The sequence below is a fragment of the Scophthalmus maximus genome, chromosome 11, assembly GCF_022379125.1.
Source record: "Scophthalmus maximus strain ysfricsl-2021 chromosome 11, ASM2237912v1, whole genome shotgun sequence".
In the NCBI taxonomy this organism is placed as follows: domain Eukaryota; kingdom Metazoa; phylum Chordata; class Actinopteri; order Pleuronectiformes; family Scophthalmidae; genus Scophthalmus; species Scophthalmus maximus.
Genome location: NC_061525.1, coordinates 18165700 through 18192194, shown reverse-complemented (window position 1 = coordinate 18192194; position 26495 = coordinate 18165700). Strand labels below are relative to the sequence as shown.

The 26495-nt window shown below is 43.4% G+C and overlaps 1 protein-coding gene across 1 annotated transcript; it reads right to left on the bottom strand.

The window, feature by feature from the left end:
- Positions 1-2877: 2877 nt before the first annotated feature.
- slitrk3a (SLIT and NTRK-like family, member 3a) lies at positions 2878-12231 on the bottom strand. Its single transcript, XM_035623677.2, has 3 exons — positions 11478-12231; positions 10696-10784; positions 2878-8906 (listed from the first exon to the last, which is right to left on the bottom strand). Exon 3 carries the CDS (start codon positions 8846-8848, stop codon positions 6134-6136), a length of 2715 nt encoding a protein of 904 aa, XP_035479570.1. The 5' UTR covers positions 8849-8906; positions 10696-10784; positions 11478-12231; the 3' UTR covers positions 2878-6133.
- Positions 12232-26495: the final 14264 nt, after the last annotated feature.

Sequence of the window (26495 nt, the reverse complement as noted above, 5' to 3'; positions counted from 1 at the left end):
TCTCCCCTCCTCTGAAATGAGCGATAACGACACTGATTACCAATCTGTCTCGCGTGCAGAAGCTGTGGGCCTGTAGCACTCTGCCGAGCAGCACAAATGGCTGCAACTTTCCCCCCAAACTTGCAGTATTTTCTTTCTCTTTTTTTTTCCAGACAAGAGAGAGAGAGAGAGGGCCACGTTCTCAGGGGACCCAGAATTCACAAGGCAAACAATACCAATGCAGAGTCTCCACGGCGCAGACGGCAGCGCAAGGAGCAGAGGGCTGAGAACCAGCCCCTCTCTCCTTCTTTCAAACAGTCTCACTTGCTGTTTCTGCGTCCCCCCCCCTCTCTCTACCTCTTTCTCATTCAGCATACTGGGTCAGTTGAGCTTCTGCACTGCAGCACAGTTGAGTGATGTGTTAAAGGTTTTTTTTTTTGGTTTTTTTTCATGATTTCAGGACTAGGGAAACCGTCGAACTGGTTATCTTTGCCACTCCTGTCCTTAACTTGTGTCTTATGGTGATCACAATCCACGCTGGCAAATTGGTGCAGTGCGCGGTACAGCACAAGTGTTACGGCTTAAAGCCGAAAAACTGCAGTCTCTCTTTCGACACGAGCAAAGCCTTTGCCAGAACCTGCCTCTGCTCTCGCGTGTGCGCAGCGCTTTGCGACGCCACAAATGAAACCAGAAGTTAGCTGAGCCATCAGCATAATCGCAGAAAACTCAAATAGGCTTCGAGACTAACACAAACACACACACACACACACACACACACACACACACACACACACACACACACACACACACACACACAAGAGAGAGAGAGAGAGAGCCTCCCCCTGGGTCTCTCTCACCAACCACATGCATGCACAGAAAGTAGAACGCGCTTTTTGTATTCAGCACCTGCTGTATACTGCAACTTCAGCACCACGCTCAGAGGCAGATTGGCTTTTTCAGCAAACTGGAGATAATTCCCTGTTTCCCAAACAGAGAAAGCATCTCTCTCTCTCACACACACACACACACACACACACACCCGCACACACACAATGCAGAGTATAAGTGGTCACAACCCTCTATCTCTCAATTCATAACATGCTCTCTCTGCTTTGGAATCTCCGTTTGCTTAATTGGACAATTACAGCTTCTTTCAGGGACAAAAGAAGAAGAAAAGAAAGAATCCCTACTTTCTCTAAGTGGCACATCCTTCACAGTCCTCTACCGACGACTCCATGTTCCCTCACCCTTCCCTAAGCCACTTGTCTGTGCTCTGCCTTCCATCAATAGTGCTCCTCAAACTCTCCCTACCTTTTTGACTCTCATTGCTATTCATTCTCCGTCGCCGTTCTAAATCATGTCTGGGCTAATTAAGACTCTGAAATACTCATCAACAAACGCTGGTAGGGCACAGGGAAACAAGAACACAGGAAGACATTGAAAATGTGTAGCCACCACAACGACTATCTGTCTGTCACATACTGCGAACACACACACACACACACACACACACACACACACATGCACATGCAAACACACGCAAGTTCACTGGCAACTGCACGACGTCCTTCTTCCACTATGCAGTGCAGGCACATACCAGCCCGGCAACAACCAGAGGTCCCAGAAATACACAGCGCACAAATGCCAGAGGAGAGGAGGAACATTTATCAATAACACGCATGAAACCACATCCCTTTGGGACTGCATCAAATAATTTACCTGCAATTCACACAGCCTCATTCAGGTTACCACCTCCACTCCCAAAAAAAAGAACTCCCCCAAAAAAAGGAAAAACCACTTACATTTATTGACTGCAAATGGCTACAGTTAATTTTCTAGTGCGAGAGCCATCAGAAGCTTTTCTAATAGGCTTATGGTATATCGTATCTCTTGGAGGAGCTAATTTGAAGCAGCTATGTCATGGTTAAGGTTTAAATCAGTCAATTCGTATCGAATTATGTGTCATTACGTCTGTGTGCTAACGAGCATGCATTGCTGCATTACGTTCTGCATTATGTTCTAATGGGACTTTTAGATAAACGCCCTGAGGACAGTGTGCCAAGGATTCTTACATTTCAACTCAACCGCAAAGAGAGCAACAAAACCAACTCTAGACAAAAGCCTAAGGATCATTCATAGCATAGAAAATTATTATTAAAATTGGTATCGCAGTGTGCATTGAATGATCAGTGTAACTGTGCCGGTAAACAATCCATCACCTGCTATCAATCTGGACGTATCCAAGATAGGTCCGCGAGATGCATGACACAGCGTGTGGGTTTCGTAATAACATTGCACATATGAAAGGATGAGGACTCTGTAACCATTTTGTTTCCATAGAAGTTAGAGGACAGTCTTGAGGATTTAAATTGGGGGGGGGGCTAAGTGCAAAAAGACAATCAATATCTACAAGGGTTTGCCCTTCAACACATTGTGTTTGAAGTTGTTAAAATGGTTATAATCAAGACTTAGGAGGCAGCACTGACCTATGTGTAAGGGAAGATGTAATACCAGCCAAATCCCCGAGCAAGAATAGAGGAGAGCAATATGTCACGATGCAAAGTCAGCGGAGAGGAGGACACAGCACAAGTAGACGACAGGGGGAGAAAAGAAACAAACTTTTTTGAAGGGACAGAGACGGAGAAAGCCAAGGACAGAGAGAACGACGCACGCCGCATTTACCACGCCGATGTGTTGCCAATGCGCAAACCTCAAGAGAGGTGCTGAAGAAAAGGTTATCTCCACGGCGGAATTCAAATACCGCTGGCATAATGGAGACATGATATTCAAACAAGCGGTGCGTGTTTACATTTCATGTGAAAGAGAAACATTTAGCAAAACCTTCAGTTGCCTTTATCCAGCATTTCACCAAAGTATGAAATCACTTGGAGATATTAGTGCAGGATAACAAGAGGATTTATTGGGATAAAACCACTCAGCATGATATAATGGGACAAAGCCCAGCACTCATTTGTGAAATATTATGTTGGGTGGGTGACGGGGGGGGGGGGGGGGGAGATAGAGTATAAGAGGTTGCCAAGATATGGGACTATAGCAAAATCATCAATGATCCCAAAACTTTATTTATTTATTCATTTGGGGAGTTGGGGGTGATGATGAGGGTTTGAGGTTAACAGAGTAATGCATTATGTTATTTTTAATCAAACTGAGTGCATACTGAAAAAATGCTGACCATAGTCTAACCTCTTGGTTGGAGAAAGGAAGGCTCTGTGTAAGCCTGAGAATGTGTGTGTGTGTGTGTGTGTGTGTGTGTGTGTGTGTGTGTGTGTGTGTGTGTGTGTGTGTGTGTGTGTGGAAGTGATAAGTAAGTAAGAAGGAAAAAAAAGGATCAGGCAAATATGGTGGGGCAGCAGAACATACAGCATATTGAAACTTCCAACGAGTAGAAAACATAAGCGCCTTTGACGTAATGCTACCGTGCTTACAGAGGCTTTATATGAAGTGAAATCCATTCATTAGAGCAACAATAATTGCCCCCCCCCCCCAAAAAAAAAACACAACACAAGTTTAAAAAACGTTCCATATCCCAAACTTCTAGACTGGATCATTGATGATCTGTACTGGAGATGATTAAGGGTCTTCCCATTTTACAGGGACGTATGTGGTTTGCTACATATCTTCCACTCACTGCATAAGTTGGCACATATGAGAAACGATAACACCCAAATTCAAAATGATGATCACCACTCCTAGTAAAACTATTGAAGTCAAAGCAAATTGCACATCATGCCCATTTTAAAACAAAGCAAAAAAGGCCCCCTCCTTTCAATAGATGACTCCCAAATTTAAAGACATCAACATCATATTTTTCTTCACCTTAGGATCGAGAAAAAGAAATGGCACTATGATGATGATGATGATGATGATGATGAGTATTGCAATGCCGTGTTTACTCCACAGGTGTTTCAACCTTGTTTTTTTGGTCCCTAAACAGAATCAGGCTTGGATAGGGAAATGAGAAATATGAAAACTGCCACTGCAAAAAAAACAACTGGCAAATGAGGGTTACTGTGGAGGAGACTAGTACAGATTAATTTACCACTAAGAATTTCAATGCACGAAATGCAGTAATCAACATTCCTCAACAAGAAATAAGAAATACCAATATGTAAATGCACTGCTCTCTTGAGATAGTTGAAAAACAAAGTTTAATTGTGTTGAAACAGCTAGAATATCCTGCTTTATTTTGCTATATTTCTAAGATAAGTGGTTGAAATAAAGGGGGGAATCATGAAACAAATGATATTGCACCAAAATGATTGAAATGATCTTATTATGCCACATGTAGGTTTTATATATAGATATCTTGACAATAATTCATTCTGAATATGAACCTTGATGACCTCTAAGAATAAACAATTTGTGCATTACATTGTAACTGCATCCAGTCTGCTAAATGCCGAATGAATCTGAATGCCTTTTTATCGCCCCCCGGTGCCAGGAAACCACACTGCTACTTTAGGAGGGAGTCAGGAATTAGATGCGCAAATTCTAAGAGCTATACCTCCAATCACGTTTTCCCTCGTCCTCTCGATTACTGTTTATTGAATCAGTGGTACCCGTTTAGGTAATGAAAATCGCAGCATGCCTCGCTGATTTGGTATATCCTCTTTCCTCATAACCACTTCAAAACCAGCAGCATTCATTTGGCTTGTTCTGGCATTGCGTTTTCTATACTGCTTTACCTTTGGATTGCATCCAACTAGGATCAACAATGTAGTGGCAGATAAAAAAAAAAATTTGTACACTATGATATCCAGCAGGTGAAGATCATAGGAAGAACTACAAATAATCCCAGAAAAAATAACATTTTGTTCATCCTTTTTTCTTTCCTTTCCCTACTATTCACTTGCTACTAATCTGAAAATAATGAGTCATTTAAATGTTATTGCCCTCCACTACATTCCTGTCCAGCATTCTATTGGTTCGGTAGCTATTCTCCCATCTTCCTTAGCATTTTTTCATGACGGTTGGCCACAGCTTCAACATGCCATTTTAACAAGAAACCAAATACACACCCTGTGAATAGCGCTCCACACACAGGTTCCCGTGGCATCAACCCTTTCATCATTTCATCGAAGAGTTTGTTTTTATTAAGAAGGCTATACCAGACGCATATTCACTATACATTGATTTAACATTACCTTTACAATTAAATTCGTCACTGAAAGTACAGAATAAATATATGCACATTTTTCTTCAAATCTTTGTGAGAGAGAAAACATTAAAAGTGCCTCCTACAAAGCCGTTAGTGGGTGATAATGGGGAATCCAGAAGCAATGGGGGGAGGGTCTTAACAAAGTGCATGGAAATATCCAGAAAACCTTGAGCATTGTCTTATAATAATATTCACAAATGTTTTACCATCCGTGCGTCAGCGCGTCCTTTTTACGAGAAGCACCCTGATATAGACAGTAGTCCTCATTGATAGTAATAACATATTAATAAGATATAAAAATTAAATAGAACACTGAACAGTAAATGTGTTGCAGTATCTCTGTTCATAATGTGACATGATAGTTCTGAATAAATCCCCTCGCTTCTCCAACTGAGGCGAGTGCATGCAGCAAACTGCAGTTCACTTTAATATATGTATTGATATTTTTTTCTCTCTTTCAATAATTTCCTGCAAACTTCATGTGCACGGCTTCCGGGTGTTTGTACATCCTAGTCAGGGGTAAAAGAGGCAGAAGGAAAACCCCCAAGTCAGGGAGACGTCCAGCTCCCGTGTGTCTTGCGCGTCATGGTAACTCCATAAAAAGGGGTTTAAGTGACAGATGTATTTTAGGATGTTTTGCTTGTTTTATTCCCCGGTGCCCCTCTTGTTCCTCTTTTGCTCTCTCTCGGGCATATAGAGATATTTATATATTATAAAAATAACGACTGTTGACATTGCTGGCTACTCTGAAAAAAAGGCACTTCATTGAAATATCTGAGAATGGCCTCTCCTCCAAAGTGATTTGGGGGGGAAATGTTGTTGTAATTGTAATATTATATTTAATTTTATATCATGCTGCTTTTTCAAGTTTATTTTTCCGTATTGGTTTTGGGTGATTTGGGTGGCAAAGTGAATGTGTTGACTTGTTTGTATGTTTTGTTTTTCATTATTTTTTCTCTCCATGGGCTAGAGATGTTAAAACCGGTAAGATTTTTCCAAGACTTCGAGGTAATCCGGCTTGGTTTGAAGTTTGGCCCTTAACTCGAGGTAATCGCTTTGGGACGGGTCGGGGTAGCAGCCTTTCCCCGCCGTGAAAAGCAATGTCTCCTTCAGCCGTGCATCCTGCTGCAAATCAGGGTACTGCATGCCTGGTGGGTGCGCATGCGCCACATGCATGTCCTTTAGTTTTGGTACGGTCCCATACAAACAGTCTACAAAGCCCACTGTCGGCGTGGGCCTCTGACTGTCAATCACTGTCGGGCAGAGCCCTCCATTTTCATGAAATCCTGCCATGTCAGCCGTGGCGTGGTTGACTGTGACGATGGTGTTGAGCTGCGAGTTGGAGACGGCAAGGGTCCACTCTCTCTCTTTCTCTAACAAGGTTCTGTAGTTTGTGTTGCTACTGTTGCCATTGTCTTTCTTGTCGGAAAACTGCGCTCTGTCTTCCTCTGCTATCTCCCCCTCCCTAGGCTTATAGATGGGGTTGTTACACATCTGAGTCACAGGGTGGGGGATGTAATCATAAACGTGGCCATGGGCATGTGTGTGACTAGTGTGAGCGTGTGTGTGCATACTGGGTGTCGGTTTCTCTGGTGTGCATGTGTTACCAGCACAGCTTTGTCTTGGTGGGTCCTCAAAAATCCTGCACTGCATCTGGATCCCTGTCAGATCTACCTCAGAGCGCTTACGGAAGGGCAGCTTCTTCCTGCGACGCAGAACAAAAGCAAAAAGCCCCGCAGCCACAAACACAGCTGATATGAAGAGAATGAGAAGGCTGAGGATGAGAACAGACAGCGGAACAGCTCCTCTTCCATCTGCCTCCTCCATTTCGGAGCTGCCTGTGGTGAGGTCATCCCCACCAGGCAGGGCTGGGGAAGGACCGGAAGAATACTTGAGCTCGGGACAGATGACCTCGACCTCCAGTGAACGCAGGTCCTTGCCAAAAGCAAACTCGGGTGTCTTGCAAAGGACATCTCCAACCACAATGACAGAGGAGAGCTTTTCCATCCACTGTTTGAGGGGGATGATATCACAGGAGCAGTCCCATGGGTTCTGATGGAGATCAATCTGAACAATGGAGGTCAGATGCTCCAGAACGCCACGCACAGGCAGGGAAAGGAAGTAGTTGTTCCGGAGGTTGAGGCGTGCGAGGTTGGTGCCGGCGAAGGCGTCAGTGGGGAGGGAGCGTAACAGATTGTCATTGAGGAAAGCCAACTGGAGATTTGGTATTAGAGAGAAGGAGTTAGGTTGTATTTCACGTATGACATTATACTCAAAGTAAAGATAACTCAACATCTGAAGCCCCCGAAACATCCCAGGAGTGAGCCTCTCTATGTCGTTCCCATTCAGATATAGACTTTTTAAGTTTGGCAGGTTAATAAAGGCGCCCTCTTGGACATAGGATATACGATTATTCCCTAAATGCAGTAAATCCAAACTTGAGAAATTCCAGAAATCAGAACGGTAGATTTTCTGTATTAGGTTTCCACTGAGATACAATTTCTTGGCATTGAGGGGCCGAGGCAAGAGCTCAGAGATGTTGTGAAAGCCTTTCTCTTTACAGTTCACTGTTAGCCCCAGGTCATTGATGTGGAGGTTGCAGATACATCCAGCTGGACAAATTATAGGGATGGGAGGCCTTGTTTGGTAGCCAGCAACAGGGGGTTGGTTGATGCCTGGGTAGATGCTGTGAGGGGTTGGCGGGTTCTTTGTGGGCCGAGGTCGTTTGGTTGGCTTGACAACTCTTTCCTTGTATTCCACAGAAGACGCTGTGTTGTGAAAGGATGAGAGCATGGAGGAAGGTTTAGTAGGCCATGTGTTCTCATTGCTAAATGGGACCCGGGGAATTCCCAGCTTGGCCTCAATCTCTGCATCGGAGAGCAGTGGACAGAGCTCACTGCGTTTGATTTCCCGTAAGTCTTTCCCATGTAAGTGGAATGGATACTCACACGTAATCTCCCCCACCAATGCTGTATATGGGATTCTCTCCAGCCATGTCTTTAACTGGACAATCTCACACACACAGTTCCAGGGGTTTTCCTCCAGCTGAATTTCCATCAAGCTCCTTCCAACATATTCCAGTGTGCCCTTATACGGCAGTGTCTTTAGTCTGTTTCCTCTCAGGTCCAGATGTGTGAGAGAGACGGACCGGAAAAGATAATTTGGGAGCACCGGGATCAGATTGTCATTTAGTATGAGCACTCTCAATTTGTGAAGGTGCCTGAATGCACCACTTTCAATCCTTTTGATAACATTGTAGTCTGCCTGGAGATACTCTAAACTCTCCAATCCCAGAAAAGTGTCATTCCGGAAAACTTCGAGCTTATTTTCATGTAGGAACAGCCGTTTGAGTATTCCTAAGCCATTGAATGCTCCAGCGTGGATATCTTGCAAGGCGTTATTACCCAGATTAATGGATATGGCATTGTTGAGATGCAGGAAGCTGTTGAAGTAAAGCTTCCTCATGGAGTTTCTCTGCAGGTTGAGCTTGAAGGGCCGACTCCATATTTGCGAGATTTGGCTGACATTTGTAAATCCTTTGCTGTCACAGTGGACGTGGAAGATGCCCTCTTTGACTTCGCAGTAGCAGGGCTCGAAGCAGGGCTCGTCGATCTCCTCTGAGTCCTCTAGTAGTGGGATCGGGGTGGTCCATCCTAAGGCTATGGTGCTCAGCAAGGTAACCCACAGCATCCTCGCTGACACCAAGGGGATGAAGTCTCGGCTCCAGGGGGAGAGCCACTTCACAGCACTGCAACAGAGAACAGAGCGAGGGAGAGGATGTAAAGGCGGGAGGGAAGGGGGTTAGTGATCACACACAGGTACACACACACACCATCAGCGAGCGAAGGTAGAGGTACGAGAGGCAGGTATAGAGAGGAGAGAGGGAGAGGAGAGGAACAATGCATTAGTTTCAGTTGAATGGAAGACAGCTTTGAAATGAATACAAATGAATAATAGAATGACATTGGGAACTGCTTTAGAGGTTGCAACGTTGCTTTATATTTCAAACAAAACATAAGCTCAGGACTCTTGGATGGGTAATATGACACCCGGCAACAGAAACAAATCTCTACACCGAGACATTCACCGTCCCCATACTGTAGGCTCCATAGGCGGGGGAGAGCCATTTATTATACAGCAAATATGCTGGTAATGTCCCAATAAATCTCCCCACAGATGCTTATCGCCATGAATAAACGAAGGCGACAGCAGGAGGGTTAGGTAACTGGCGAGGAGACACAGTCCCTCTGATGAATCTATCACGTCACAGGGACCTCAATCCCATCTTTCGGCAAATGAGAGTCCAGAAATGCGCGGTGGCAATTAGAGTACAGGGACATCTATGGTCTAAGAAAGGAACGAAGGAGGTGTCAAATTGGTGACTATTAGTGGGGAGATGAGGACTGAGGGACTTTCTGGAACATCCATCCCGTTAAAATTGAATCTCAACGTGTTCCTCTTCTATGCTCTGATGAAACAAACAGGTGAATATCAGTTCAACTGCACCACCGCGGTGACAGAAAATGCGCAGTCTGAATTTATTGGTAAGATAAGGAATATAGCCCAATAGTTCCAATGGTTACGATGTGCAGAATATGGCAGAGCTCGGGCTATTTGCCCCGGGCGTTTCCGTGGGTTGAATCCCCCACAAAATCAACCCGAACGAACAGGGGAAGCTGTCGACTGGCTCAACGTGATTAACTTGTAATTCGCCAAATTTACGAGCAATGAAAAACGTCGGCTTTCCCAGTCGGTGATGCCATTATGAACATTGGAGGAACAACGGCGCGAGTGGGAAAAACGCAGTGGGCGAAGCTCGGTCGTGAGGCAGTGTTTGACTCGTCCTAGAAAATAAGTAATACCGTTTATAAAAGAAAGGACGAATGAGAAAAAGTTGGGGAAAAAATGTCCAGTGTTTCCACGGTTCCTTGCCTCTGAATATCTTTTCTTTTGGCTGTGATTTCTCTCTCTCTCTCTCTCTCTCTCTCTCTCTCTCTCTCTCTCCCACGCGCGCGCGCGCGGACACACACACACACACACACGCGCGCGCGTAAAGCGCTGTCCCTTCAAACTGTGGGTGCTGAAGATCCAGGGATTACGCGCTGGGACCGTGTGTCGGAGCGCAGCCACTGTCCGTGGCGCTGAAATCAAAAAGCCCAGTGACAGGAAAAAGAGGACGAAGAAGAAAGAAAACTGAAAAAAATATGGAAATATATTGTGCCCCCCCCCCACAAAAAAAGGAAAAAGGAAAACGCACCAAGGAAATAGGAAGAAAAAAAAGATCATCGAACACGATCCGCTCGCTGTAAAAAGAAAAAAAGAAGAAAAAAAAAGATCTGTGTTTTCATATTCCCTTTCATGCATAATCCTCCAGGATTTATTGATTCCACTCCCACGTTAGGGATCAAAAAAAAAAAAGCGCAGATGCCATGTCATAGAACGTAATAACAGCATTCAAAGCAATGCACATAAATAATATGTTGCCGTATCACATCGCGTCTCCCCGTGTTGTATATGGAACCGGCTGGTATACGTACTTAGTTCAGAGGGACGTCCGACTTCACATCTCCTCCCGCGGTGTGTCCTGCCGCTGCCCGGTGCGCTGCTCTCACCGTCCGATGCCGGGCTGCGAGGAAGAGGACGAGAAGTGGGGGGGGGGGGGACTGAGCCGTTAGTGAGAGGATCAGGAGTAAACTGAGGGGGAGCGATGGAGAGAGGGGAAGAGGTGCGCATGGGAACGAGCCGCGGATTTTAAAAAAAAAACAGACAAAAACAACTGGGGGGGAGATTCTCATCCTACATGAATTAAAAGTGCTGCTCGTCGTGGGGGGGGGGGGGGGGGGGGGGGCAGTCGACTCCCCAATTCCTATTCAACTAAGTTACGATGATGTGGGTAACCAGCTCCGACGTAACCTCAGTCCTGCGAGTATGCGCCTCCTGAAATTCACCCTTAGAATAACCTCGCTGCCGACACGGCGGAGACGGCAGAGCGGTTGCTGAAATACACGCCAAGCATAATGCAGCAGCCTCTCGTCGTGACATCGGCAGGGGGAGAAGACGGTGAACGGCGAAAGAAACAGGAACAAAAAAAAAAAAAAAGGCAAGCGACTATACTCGATCAGTCAGACTCTGGATCCCCACCATCCGTCGTCCTTGGTGCACGAAGAGGGCTTGTTGTGCCTCTTGGAAGTCCGTGGCTATATGCAGACACCAATGAACATATAAACACAGACATGCACGCGCACACGCACGCACGCACACTTATGCGCACATCTGCGTAAGATTCCCCATAAGATGACACAGACAAACAGCCACTCACCTTAGTTTCCTTCTGCAATTGGAAAGCATCGGGAGGAAAGGACCACTAGTTTGAATCTTGTTAGATCTCTCTCTCTCTCTCTCTCTCTCTCTCTCTCTCTCGGAGAGGGCAGAAATGAAGACGTGATGGGAATGCAATCTCTCCCACCCTCGCTCTCTCTCCAATGGCTCTGACTCTCTTCCCCTTCTTTCACGGCTCCTCTCTCTCTCTCTCTCCCTCTCTCTCTTTTCTCTAAGCAGTTTGCTTAAAATGCAAGTCCTCGACTTGTGCCTGTCCGCTTCCCCTTAGTTCCTCCCCTCTCCTCCTCCTCCTCCTGCTCCTGCTCCTGCTCCTGCTTCTCCTCCGCCGCTGCCTCCTCCGCCTCCTCCCGGGCGAGCCCTCAGCAGCAGTGTGGCCGGGTGAGAGTGCTCTCCTCCCGGCTTCAGGACGGCGCCTCTGTCCGGTGCAGCAGTAGCAGGAGCCTCTGGATCATATCGGCGGCGGTTGGCTCAGCTGATTATGGTTTTGGTTTTTTAAAATTTATTTTTCTCTGCTTACTTCGGGTCCGTTCCTCTGACGTGCGTCAGATGAGTGAGGGACTGAGCTGGGATGGATGGAGCGGGGTGGCCGGGGGTGGGGAGGGCGGCGGGGGCCAGAGACGCAGAGGAGAGCGATCTCTGAAAAAAAGAGAGGTGGGGGGGTGGGGAGGAAAAAAGAGTGATGGGGACGGTTGCGCTATAGTTCTGGATGCTGTCGAGAGGAGGAGAGGACACGGAGTGAGGGAGAGGAGGAGAGCGAGCAGCGCTCGGGCTTTTCGCGGATGGGGGCGCGCGTCAAGGGGGGAAATACATATAAAAATTGAGAGTCAGGGAGCGCGCGGCGCGGGGCGGGTGAGACTCCCAGACCTGTGGATGACAGTCAGGACGCAAGACCTCCCTCTCTCCCTCCCTCTCTCCCTCCCTCTATGACCATCCTCTTCTGAGATTTAGTCGAGATGCAATAATAATCACAATTATACCCGATCTCCGTATTGTACGGTAGGTGATTTTCTCGGCAGGCAGAAATGTGGAGTTGGCACCCCTCGCCCGAACCGATACTTCGTGTCTCCGCTGGGGACGGAGAGGGTGGCCGCGACTATCTGAAGCGAGCTGAGGGGGCGGGGGGGGCATTCGGAGCTGCTTCATCTTTTCCTTCCGTCGGCGTTGCCTTCCCCCGCCTCGCCTCCAGCGGGCAACACAAGCCCGCGCTGTGCGCAACAAGCCGAGCCGTGCCGGCGCTCACGACGAGCAACATGGAGACACCATCACGATTTTCCAGTTCTCGCAGCTCGATCTGCAAGGAGGGGGCTGATTGCAGTGAGAATCCTCCCCACAGTGTCTCTGATTGTAACACACACAGCCCGAAATGCTGCCGCTGTGAGCCCATCATGACAATAAAGGAATGGTAAAAGGCGACTGGAGTACTTGCTCTTAACACAGGTGCTGTTTATCTTCACAGTCTGAGCAACTTGGATGAGTGTGTGTCGTTGTGAAACAAGCCGTCGTACACATACAGGATAGTTTGTCCACAAAGTTGCAACTAAAACTGATGACAGTAAACTAAAATGTGCACATTATGAAACTGTTTACAGAGATTTACATGAGGTATTTGGGCGGCCTCAAGTTGGCCTGTGCACTGTGTTTCACTTTGACCATATTGAATCTCCTGACCCCTCACACACAAATAATCCACTGGTATTTAGGATTAATTCTAAAAACTCTTTTTTCCCTTAATCCAGTTTGGAAACCCTATGGAGATTTACAAATGCACATGTCGTGATGGAAGAATTGGGTTAAATGACGGAACTCAGGGGAGGCTCTCATCATATGATGTGTTGTTTTATGTCAGCAGTGGACCTTTCTATTAATATTCAACGTGTATTTCAGTGGTATAATCAGTAACAGTGCATGTGTCCCAGATCATGTCTTACATGAATGAACGGATACCTGATCAAATCATTGTTACAAATGCAGCTTAAGGAACCTTCAGATGGAGTCTTTCCACTTCACAAGCATCGTTTCCACTATCTCTAAGCGCCACCAGCTCATTCTCGTTATTTCATCCAATGACAACCCGATGCACTTGCCCTTAAGCCGAACGCTTACAAGCTAAAATGTTCTCTCTCTCTCTTTCTCCTTTCATTCAGCTGTCACACCATCACCGCATGACCCACCTCCAACCCTTCAACACCCCAACTCCAGATTCTTGGAATCAACCATAAACCGTCCAACCAGAAGAGGAGAGGTTAGCGATGAGTGTGCGGGAATAGTGAGTGGTCTGTAAAGCTGCCATTCATCTGTATGAAAAGCCATCATTCACTCCTTCAGCCTGACTGCCAGGCGACTGCAAACCCTTCATTCAACTCGCACGACACGGATCGGCTGATATTTGACACAATGAAGCAACGGGAACCCAGAGATTATGATCTCGAGGTTATGGGATCACCAGTCAGACTTTCCGCTTCGCGTGACGCAACAGAAAAATTGGACATTGATCTATTTTGGGTTTGACAAGCATAATGGCAAGACAGAAGAAACAAAAGACGTTCGAAAATAAAATAAAGAATATGCATATATATATATATTTGGAGTGAGTTACAAAAAGAATGTGTTCTATGAAACCTTCAAGTCATGAGGAATTTGGTTCCCAGTGGATGAAGTTTGATTTACAAGTCCTTTGTGGCACCATTATTGAATAATTAAAGGTCAAGTGTGATTTATAGGCAGAAATGGAATATAATAATGATGTTTTCATGAGTGTATAATCAACTGAAACTGAGAATAACTGATATATAGATTGATAGATTAATGTAATTGATCGCAAACTGGGTATCTAAGGTACTAAGGTACTGTAACATAACGCACTTAACTAAATGTACAAAAATCTAAGAAATACAAGTGTTTTAAGAATCTCTAAATATAGAAGAATGAGCAATCCATTACCAACTGACTCAGAGCAAAATGCCACTGGACGCATTTGGATAGCAACGATTCATGTGACGTCCGTTGAGCGATGCGAAAATGTCAACAGACTAGAGCGCCCATTATCACATAATCGGTTGTGATTGGACCGGTCAGGATTCCTGCCGGGGGAAATCCCTTCCCAATGGAGGGGATCCATTTTTTTTTTCAGCCATTCCCACAATCTTCTCATGGCCATAACCAAGTTGTTTTTGTTGTCCAAATATTAACCACGGTGATAGCAGATTAGATACATCTTACAGTATATGAATAGTTTTTTGTAAGTGGCCTAGCAGTCACTTTGTAAAGAATTGGAGAGTCAATTGCTGATTGTGGTGCAATATCATTTGGGTTAGTTCAGAAAGTAATCCCTGCACAACATATCCTTGTTGTTTTCATTTGGATTGATCGAAGCACCTGACGAAATTATTGAGACATTCAAGCCAAATGAGATGAACCTCAAATTAAAGGATTCAGAGGAATAAAAAAAAAAGGCCAAACACTAGGGCAGGCCACAAAGGCCTGAAGGGGTTTCCTCCTCACTCATGGGCCACATGTTTGAATGTGTGACTTGATCGTAGGACTGATGGGAAAAAAGACAGATGAAAGGAGCAAGAAAGGCACAGTCAAAATGTTTGACTGAGATGTCTGGGCATGACAACGGGTGTTACAGTCAACTCTGTCATCAGAGACATTTTAAGGTCACCACTGCCTGATGAAGGGACATCAGTGACAATTCTGTCATCAGGGACGGCATGTATCACTGCGACCGACGAGGGAGGAAATGGCTGTCGATAGAGTTCAACGGCACAGCTACGCCCTGAAATGACAAGAGGCAGACGATCCCCAAATATATCACGCACAGCAGAGAGATGTCTGTTATTTACTGCTACCGCAACTGGTTTATCCATCACTCGGGTGTTAGGATGTTTCAGATTATATGCCAGATAGTAACACAGCCACCTATTCCATGTGGAGAGGTCAGTATCCTTCTGTAAAAAAGCAACAACTGACCCATAGGTCGTCTGTGCAAGTGGCTCATTACGACCCATAGTTACGTTTTATTGTTGGATGACCTTTAGCGGCCGTACTTATCACGACTTCACAATACTTGAACAGAAACTGTCCAGGAGAGAGGAACATCACTTTGATTGAATGGACCCATCTTTAACCATAACAATTACAGTAGTCACATATCGATAATGGGTTTGACTTGCTAATGAAAAGTAACAATTTTCTGTAAGTCAGAGGGTAAAAAAAACAAAAACAAAAAAAAGTTTGGCATCCATTAAAAACTTTCACCCTTTTCAGCTGTCACCTTTTGAAACTTCCCATTACCCCTTCCCTGCTTGTCATCAGGGCTTTCAGTGACACGTGCCATGCCACCTGCCCAAGTCCTTTGTTGACCACGCTGGATGTCGGAAGGCACAGTCCAATAATTCCCCCGTCTATCAGTCTGTCCATCTATCTGTCTCTTTGCCCGTCAGTCTGCCTGACTGCTCGAGAGTCAGTATGTCTGAATGCTGCTCTGCCTTCCCTGCCGTCCACTTACATCCCCGGTCTGGCCGCCTGCCGACCGGACCGCCCTGTCTTCCCGTCTCTATACCTGATGGCCTTCCTATTTGGATGACTGGCTGCCTGCTTTCATGTCTGTCAGTCTCTGTGGTGACATACCTGCCCGCCTGTGTGCCTGTCAGTGTGGCTGGCCCCTTATGTGGCCACAGGGATTTGACTTGGTTATAATGGTCTTATATTCCGCACAGACAAGACTGATTCACCCATATGGAAAAACACGTTGGGAAGAAAACAGACAATTGCTTATACTGTATGCAAAAAGACAAAAAAAACAACCCAGTACATTTCATGAATTGAGTATATCTCCTATCTTGCTTGCTTGGATAGAAATAGTTTGTAATCTAATAACTGTGTTCAATCTGAGGAGGAGAAGAACTAACCAGAAATAATTCAATTAGTTTGACGAATTATCTCTTGTAATACATCTGTCCAAACTCATCCTACTTTTTTAAGAATCACATTCACTTTGTAAGTTTTCTTTGGAGTTTATGGCCCAGCCTTGAAATCTCAGCGTGTTCCAAAGTGAAACTTACTTTGTAATTGTTGTATTTAATTTAAACATTGCTCCCATTCTCAGAACCACTGAAGATTTTTTTTTCATTGAAGCCTAGAGGAAAATACTTTGTGGAGATGAAGCTAAACCCTTGTGCTCCTTTCAACACAAAAATATTATAGCTTTCTATTGTGGAAGCAGATTCTCCCAGGATTAGTCACTGCAAATACACTGGACCACAGAATCAGTAAAATGTCACACTGGGGTTTGTGCTGCGGTGAATTTTTCAAAAGTTTATGAACTGTGTGTGTGTCTCTCTCTCTCTCTCTGAGATTGAGATGACAGAGTCATACCTTTATCTTTCAAGGGTTGTGTGTGTGCGTGTGGGGGGGCAACATTCAGAGACAAACAACCATTCACTGTACTACTGTACCCAATAGGCTTACAAAAAAAACTTAAATTACAGGCAGGCTTGCATTTAATTATGTTACACATTTCAAGAATAATAAGATCAAAATGTTGGATCTCTTATTCCAAAAAAAATACAGAAAAAGTTTACATATTTGAGGATGCGACAGGAATTCAATTTCAATCACCAGACGAGAAGTATTGACATATTGACACATGGAGGGTGTTTTCTTAATCATGGGCCATACATGCTGAGTGAGTTTAGATGATGATGTCCTCGCCAACAGCCTCTCTCTCTCGCTCTCTCTCGCCAAGCCCACCACCCCATCCACCATCTCCTATCTCCCTCTGCTTACTATAGCCCCAAACTGTCGGAGCAAAAATATCCACAACATGTCTGAGAGACCTAATTCTCACACAACTCTCCCTGGAGAGAGTAAGAGAGAGACACTGAGAACATTAGTTGCTGCCTCGCCGAGTTTCTGGTGAGGAGAGAGAATGATGGAGAGAGGTCTAGTGAGGACAGGGTGAAACGAGATTTAAAAAAAGTCACACATGCACATACGTTGCATAAGAGGGAGACACTAAGAGTTAAAAATGTAGCCTTGTAAGCGTAAATGAGAAACCACCTCATCAATGTAGGCTACCAACTCAGCTTTGGTCTATGAAAAGAAAGCAGCGGCAAATGAGACAATCAAGGAGGGGGGGGGGGGGGTGCCTCGCGGTAGCTGGCATTGGAATTCATAGGAGGTACTGTTTTGACTTAATCTTTCTCTTGACTTCCTTCTTTCATTCATTTTCATTAGCCTTGAACGACTTTCCCTAGAGTGCCGCATCTGCATCTGATAGAAGGCAAAGCAGGTAACACTAACAGCGTGCAGACTCGAAGATTAAACAAAAAAAAAAGAAATAGGCCTGCTGTACACGTAATTCTAAGTTAAAATCACTCAGTTACAGTTACAGTGTTGAGCGGATAGTTAAGTGCCTGCTGAGTCTGTCACATTACCAAAGGGTGACAGCTTTGATAGACAGGCAATGTGTTCTTCAACAGCTGAAAAGACAAATTCGAGTTTCAGCTCGCGAAGACCCTAAACTTGAATGTAAATCCAAAGGCAGTTAAGATTTTTGCCTCTGCACATCAAGTTAAACTGCATAAAATGTAATACGATGTGATGCTCACAGGAGAAGGCTGGTAGTGAGACAGCCTCTAAGCTGTAGTTTGCAAGTACTTTGGTGGCCCCTGTATAAATATGGATTAAACTGGCCTAATTCCAGATGAATCAGAGCTCCAGCAGCCATTTCGTGGTGTCATGAAATCAGAGGAGGGTGGTACGTCTCTTTAAAACTTTATTCTTTGACACATTTGCACAGAGTGATCTGATTGTTGGTGTCAGAAAGCAATGTGTGAGGCAGTGACATTGCTCATCGACATTTTCTCTGTCGCCTTTCCCCCTGCATCCCAAATTTTTTTGACGGAGAAAATGAAACCCACAAACAGGGAGAACTGGGTCATCTGTCTGACATCTCTGTGACAAGATTAGCTCTGGGTTTTGGCCGGTTTTGTCAGTTTAACCTAGCCACAGAGGCGCCAGAGATAGGGATGTAAGCTGTGACAGCTATGATAATCATAAACCAAATAAATGTCTTGGGTACCGTGAAAGCTGTGACACATAAACGTTTAGACCTTTCAGATTGATCACCCCATAATAGCCACGGAAGTTCATATAGTGAATGCCACATGGATGATAAGTTTCCAAATAGTGCAAGCAAAACCATTCAATATCTCACTTATTACTGCAAGTTTTTTGCACTGTTAATTAAGAGCATGGACAGTGTATCATGTGTCAAACCCACATGGATTTGAATGGATATTCTGTTTGTTCATTCTACTGCAGGTACAAACTCTAAATGCCATTATTGAAGTCAAAAGGGATACATTGAGTCATATGCTATTTTTGGCCCAATGTTTTCATGACAATAGGCAGACTATAGAAATGAATAATTAATTAATTTGAACATACTTTGCTCAATATGGTATCGATTTGGGGTTATCTGTATGAGGTTTGGACAAGGTGTGAATCTCAAAAGTGCAACTGAGGTCAAAAGTTGCATTTTAAGTTGTATAAAGTTAAAAATAAGTTATGCCAACCAAGCAAATGAGATACGATAAGATGTACAGTTATTGGTAAGACATGATAAATATATCAGATATAATACACAATATTCTGAGTTCTATGACATATGTCAACAATGGTGCATCTATTTATCTTATAAAATCTCTCTTACTTATGTTTGCCCCTGGTGTCAGATGAAGATGCAAGGCAGTACCATTGTTTGTTTTTTCTCTGTCTTTCTCAGTCTCTCCCTGACATGTTTTTCCCTGGCATCCCAGTTTTTGACAGAGTTGATGCACCCAGATACAAGAAGAACTGGGTCGACTCTTTGACCTCTATGTGGCAATAGTAGCTCTGGGCTTTGGCCGTTTATTTTAAGAGGATATGCTGAAAAGGGGAGGCTATAAACACTGGTGCAATCTTTACCAGCTGCAATAGCAGGAATGGGCAAACTATAATATGCAGCACAACGGTAACCAGGACATGGACATGCACAGTTGCATTGTCCGTCCATACCATTAGAAACCAACAACTTCACCACACCTGATTATATTATGTAAGCGGATTCTTGACCAGGTATAGGGCAGGGACTTAGGCTCTTGTATCAATCTTTGGCCCTCTCTGCCAACAATCTGCCCCAACCATCTGTCCAAGGGATGTTGAAGGTGAAAGGGCTTTCATGCACACCATCCAGTTGGTGCCAGTGATGCATCAGTGGCCTTGCGTTCATTGCCATGTGATGAACCCCAGCTGTGGAGCCAGTGGAAGCAGAGGAAAGAATCAGTCGCAGAATGGTAAACAGACAGTTGGTGGCTCATGAAGAGGAGAAGCAGTATGTCTATGTGGCTCTGACCTCACCATTAATGGGACAGGTGATGTTAGCCAGGAGACTAGTCAAGTCATCTATACTGTATCTTATCGAGGTCATAGTATCTAATGGTGGGATTTGCTCTCTACTGAGCTGGCAAGCCATCAGTGTGTGGAAATGTTGTGCCATGAGAGAAGAAAGCCCTTGCCAAATAGAGCTGAGAGGTACCTGTTTCGTCACTTAGAGGGTCACAGTTTTTAACAGTACGTTGAATGAGTGTATATAACCAAAGCTCAATTCCTTAACGAGATGGAACTAAATTGACAATAACCCAATCTATTAATATGGGATAATGGCAGGTTTCAGCTATCGTTTTCTATTTGAACCACAGACTGTGCCTTTAAGGTTAAAGAAGGACACAATGACATTCATGTCCTTTAAAAAAAATGAAATATTGCAAAAGGTCAAACATGATAAATCAAAGATGTCAGCTGTTGCTGGGTATGTTGTGATGTCTACACTGTCACTCTCTTGTAGCATATTGAATTACAAGGACTTTCTGCCTTTCAGCAATGACGAGATTAAGCGACATGCTAGGTCAAATGTCTGTCAGTGTGTTTACAGTACTATGAGGATGTTTATACATTTTTGTATGTATGCACATATATGACATATTTCTGCCCCTGAACGAACAGGGATGCATACTGTACAGTGTTGCTTCTTGAAAGAGGCAGTGTGTTCATCTGTCCATGAAATGAGCCAGAATTTGTATGTGTTCATGCATGTATGCATTGTCCTGATAAATAACAAAGCAAAAACATGCCATATTGCATGTGAGAGAATGCATTCTGCTGTGACAGGATATGAATAAAGTTTGCCAGAAAATATAATGGAAAGGCTGCATGTACCAGTTTAGCATTATTCTTTCTATGATCACAATTTGAAAAAAACATTGGAAATGTATTTTAGCAATCATTATTTTAGCAAGTTCTTGAGCTTTTTTCAAGATGTCTCGGTTTGTGTTTACTCGTCAGTGATTCCTCAAGGGTACTAATGATTTTGGACAGCTGATACTAATGCATTTGTAATCATTTTCTACAAATTCGCGTTTATACATAAAAATTAAATGGGAAAACATATTGAAGATTTTTAAATAGGTCCCTAGTCAAGAATTTGGTGATTTGATCAATAGTAGTTAGAACCCCATGCGTTATGGAGAGTATTGACCTGACTGGAATGTGTTTTGTAGCAAACATATTGGTTGGCTTAAAGACCCAAGTTTATAATGGATATTTTGCAGCAATTCTGAGCATTCCGTTTTAAATTTGACATCCAGAGATCAGGGATGTGGCTGAAACGTTTTACTCCACTGCTAGCTTTAAGAAGAGAAAACACTCCAATAGCATTTACAAGATTTTAGAAATAAATAAAGTAATCATAAAGAAGGACATTAATTCCCATTATGTAGGTGCCCTTCCTATCCATTACGGCATGTTAGGCCTATTAATGCACAGTTAGAGTTGTAACAAATGTTTTATTAGAGGCTTTTGAATTTGCCTAGAGATGAATTAGAAAAAAATTGTGTTGTCGCTGAATTAACTATGATATGTTCAATTAGTAACAATAAAAACATTTTTATTTTTCATGTTCAGCATAAACCTTCACTATCACCTCATTTCTAGTCTTTATTTATCATTGTCTAGTTGCACTGGCAGCACGTACATTTTTTCATCCAGTTGGATATGAGAGCGCTGACCCGAGGCCACCCAGGGCCGTTCCTTCGGGGCAAACCCCACCCTCATTATATTCCGACACATAGCAAGTGTCTGGGCAGTGGCCAGATTCGCAACCTCATGCAATCCAGTGCCAAGTCTCCTGTCTTGCCACCTCTCTCTCTTTCTCTCTCTCTCTCTCTCTCTCTCTCTCTGTCTCTCTCTCTGTGTTTGTTTTCTAACTCTCACACAACCTTGACTATTTCTGTGTTTATTTCTGTTATTGTAATGCCATATTTTCAACTGGCATCTCATTTGGCTAAACGTCTATGTACACCTATTTTGCACTGAGCATTATATTATCGACGCAATTATCAAGGCTTGACTCACTATGAGGGTATGTTAACAAAAATATTACAAATATTGGTTAATCTTAAAATATTTCATCATTGTCCCTTAAACTTGTAGAATTGAATTCCTGTTAGTGATAGGAAGTGTACATTTTTTCTACATTCTGTGGATTGTGTGTTTTGTTTATCTTATATTATTCAAAGTTAATTGTTCATGTTGGGAGTGACAGACTATAAAGCTCTCAACTTGTGTATATGTCTCCTGAAAGAATTTCTTTCTGATTTGCCAGATTAAGCCACAACTGATTACCTGTTCCAAGCTAGGAATGCCAGATGTCTCATTCTTAATGCCAAGTTTAGAAATCTAGAGAAAAGAGATCTATAATATGCTTAAAGTGTGACAACCTCTATGAAACTTTGTCTTATTAACGGCATTAAGAATGAGAGATTAGGGACGCGGTGCTGGTAATGAGTGTTACAATCGCTTGGTAATCCTGTGCGAGTCCCCCTGAATCCTTTAGATCAGGTGGCTGGTGAAATATGCTGCCAATCTGATGGTTTTAGTTCACAGTAGTGTTTAGTAGACATTCAATTTCACTGAATATCTCCCGCAAACATTTGACAGAGTTGTAACCAGAATCTCTGCACTGGTAATGTTGACCAGGTAGGGGGAAAATTGAGTAGGTGTGACATTCAGAATATGATGAAGATACACTGATCAGTGTCTTAAACAATTTGGCCAGAAGAATCCATGGCAACTTCATTTTCCGTGTGAGTAATATACTTTCTACAGTCACGAGACCCAATAATTGCTTTTCCATTCCAAGCACTCTTCCAACTCTTGCACTCTTGAACACAAGGCTAAGAACCCAATCTCTAGAGACTACGAAAGTAAATGGCAATTTGAGCCCCACCACTTTGCCAGTAGATTGTGTGGATTATAGTGTTCTTTCAGCTTTGTTGCAGTTCTGTATGTGCTAAAGAGACAGACACATTGCAATATGGGTGAATTGACTGCAGACTATAGATGACTGATTGACATACCTACTGATCAGCTGACTATAGGTTGACGCAACTCTGGCTCTCTGAACACGGAGGGTGATAGCCAGGCTGAGTTAGAAAGAAAGAGTAGGCACTGTATACATTAGAACAGGGTCAGTGGTCTGCTCAGTAGAAGCAGCTTATTTTTTACAATGGCTTTAAAATGGCAGTTTTCTTGTGAGTCACCTGACTGATAACTTCCCTATGGACTGAGAAAGTGTATGCAAAGTAAGAGAGAAGAAGTATTATCACAACCTCTTCCCTCATCCTTTCTCTCTCTCTCTCTCTCTCTCTCTCTCTCTCCCTCTTTCTCACAAACACACACACACACACTTTCTCATTGATGAATATGAAAATTAAGGACACATATTTTGGGAATATGGAAAAGCAGGAAGCATCAGCACTTTTAGAATAATTGCCCCCATTGAGTCAATCTCTTTTCTCTTCCCATGAACACTTTGCATCGCACCTCTCCAATTAAACCACTTGTTCCTCTTTGTTTCCTTAAAGGGGCAGTAAGCGATTTGAAACTAATACCTGTTTTGTCAAAATCAGCGAATAATTCCTCACTGTCCACAAGCTGTCAGTTCTGTTTGTGCGCTGGGAAAAAAATATCTGTTTTTTCGGGACATCGCTGTGTTGCCCTGTGTGCAGTTTCTAAACATCACTCCCGACGCCTTAAGACACGTGCTGGTGAATGACGCTACGACTCTGGGTTTTAGCCTAATGGTTAGCGCTTCAGTCTCACATACCCAAAGCTGCGGGTTCCTGGTCATCAACAACACCAAAGAGATACACAAGCTTTCTCCAAAATCGCTTACTGTCCCTTCAACCCTTTGTGCTAAAACCCCTCTCAATTCCGCCCCCCTCTGTTCTTATCTCAAACTTTTGTGAGCATCTCATAGTTTGCTTTCTTCTCTACTTTTGTCATCCCCTCTTACGTTAACATATTTCCAAACTGCTGACCTTCCTCCTCCTCTGATTACTAACGCCTCAACTGTCTATAGGACAGCACATTGCTATAAAGTGGTATCTGATCCTGTAGTATCAAAGTAGTTTTAGGATTACAATTACGAACACAATTCTAATAATAATAATAATACATTTTATTTCTGATTCTGACAACTGTATCGCTGGATCTTTAATTGTTGACATGCTGTAAATGCAATGGTATCAAGTTGCTGTTGGATGTCTGATACTCTATACCAGCATATGAAAGCGTCAACAACACAGATACAGCCAGAATATGGAGAGCATGGAGATGCTTTCTAAGAAGACACAGGAATGAGTAGGAGTAGGACCTGAAATAGTGAGGACAATGACTCATACAGTAATGTGTGAATCTTGGGAGTGGGGGTGTCATCTTATATTAGCAGAACGAGCTAGCATAATCTCCCTGGACACAATTGCACAAAACACACTAATGAACATAACTACCCAGGTTTAGTGTTGACAACAGTGTGTAATACAGTGCATGACATTTTAGATTATATGCTTATATTATTAAATATAATATAATATTAAATAACTGTCTCCTGGTCTTCAGACAGCTTTTGTTGTTGTTCTTTGATTCAAATTTGCACAGTGTGTCAGAAAGCAGCAACGTTGATGGAAATACCCTACTGAACATTACTGGTGTGATGTGAAGCTGGCAATAAGTGTTATGACTCATGATTGAACAAAATAAAGTCAATAATTTGATATAAAGTACTATTGGTTGCTGAATTGCTGACAATAATGCAATCCAGTTGAAGTCATGCATTAAAAACATTTGTAAAGTCTTCAATCAGTTTTATTGATACTTTGATATGGCAGACTTTTTTAAGCTATAGGCAAACAATCATTTCCATGATTTTTAATAAAAATTAATACAGACAACAAGACCTGCAGTAGTAAATGGCTGTACCATTTTTTTCTCTAAAATAAGACGCTGTGGCTAATAGTTAGATACAAAGCCACTCCTGAAGCTGGTCTAGTCTGAGTTTCCACTATCTACAGCAACCCGACCTAATTTTGAGTTTGGAGACAACAACGTGTTTCTCCCTAAAATTATAAGATAAGCTGTTTTTGTGAAACACTGTACTATCAGAGGGTTGGATGAGGAGTACAGTAAGTTCACTTCTGCAGGTTGAAAATCTCTCTATCATCCAAAAAATGTATCCAGTGTTTCTCTACTCTGTACAACATCTCTACTGTATTCGCCCATTTGCGATTCATTTCGATCTCATTATTCCTGTCAGGACAGACGGTTTGTGTAAGAGTATTTGTCTGTGTGTGTGCATGTGCCCGAGTATGAGATCACTGATATATGATGGCAAACCGTTGGAAAAAAGCCTTAATAGTAGACCAGCCAACCTGAGCATAACGACTCACAGCAGGGTGTAATGAACCAGTGAGAGATATAGTTAGAGACAAAGAAAGTGATTGTGAGGCAGGTCACAACTCATTTAACAACACAGCGGTTTCTGTTTTGCTTGAAATCAAGATATATTCAGTGTAGGTCCCGACATAAATGACAAAGCTGTTTTTGGTAAGAAGTCATGTTTAAATGTAAAAGAAAAAAGTAAATAGAAAATTGTTTACTACATGTGAGATCATGAGTAACACACTTCCTCTGCACGAGTGCACATTGTGTATGTGGCAGACGAGCACTTGTACTGTGTGCTATCTAGAGACATGAATGCACGCACAATCAACACACTTACACCAAGCTAAGACAACAGTGGGTTAGCCTCACTTATACCTGAGCCGGTATACAGTTGAGTCATGGTGGTTTCTGTGATCGCCTACCAGGGGAAGTGACTCGAGATGAAAGGTACGAGTCATTTGCATGATTATCCCTCAGTAAGCAGTCAAAAACAAGAACAAGAGACAAGAGGGAGGCAGAAGATCAGTGAACAACTGAGGTCACTGTGAAATGGTTGCTATTGTTAGAGACGTAAAAAAAAAAAGGTTGTACAGATGAATCAACAGCCTGACTCATACTGTTGGGCTCTGCCTACAGCAGATCACATGTTTGCGATATGTTTGTGTATATAACTGTACAAGAGGTTCCATGAAAAACCAAAGCAGGAACAAAAAAACCAATTTGAGTATCCAATGTCCAAAATATGTTTCTGCGGTCAATCTGGTTTTTACTGGATGCATGCATGTTCTCTAATATTAACGTTGAAAAATACCCCATACTTCCATGACATTCACAGAAACTATAACACAAGGTTGTGTGGAAATTTTAACTTCTCCATACTTTAAAAGGGACCTTGCTTTCAGTCAATGGCATTTCAAGGGGCCCCAGGCAATAAAGAACTGTGAGACCCTACAATATACAGGGGGCCTTGTTTGGGGGTTGCCATCAAAAGTGTCTTTGCAGTCGGTAAATAGCTGATCAAAGAATTTAAGGGGGGTCTCACCAAATTGCCGTTACTGTGGACTAATGTAATACGCTGTTCTTGGGGGGGGGGGGGGGGTCCCCCTTTAAACTCGGTTACCAGACAGTTGCTCGCTTTGCACATGTTTGTGAGAGTATGTAAGCCTTGTGG

What these genes read in the sequence shown, in the direction of transcription:
- slitrk3a (XM_035623677.2), bottom strand. Translation starts at nt 8,848, where the DNA reads ATGCTGTGGGTTACCTTGCTGAGCACCATAGCCTTAGGATGGACCACC.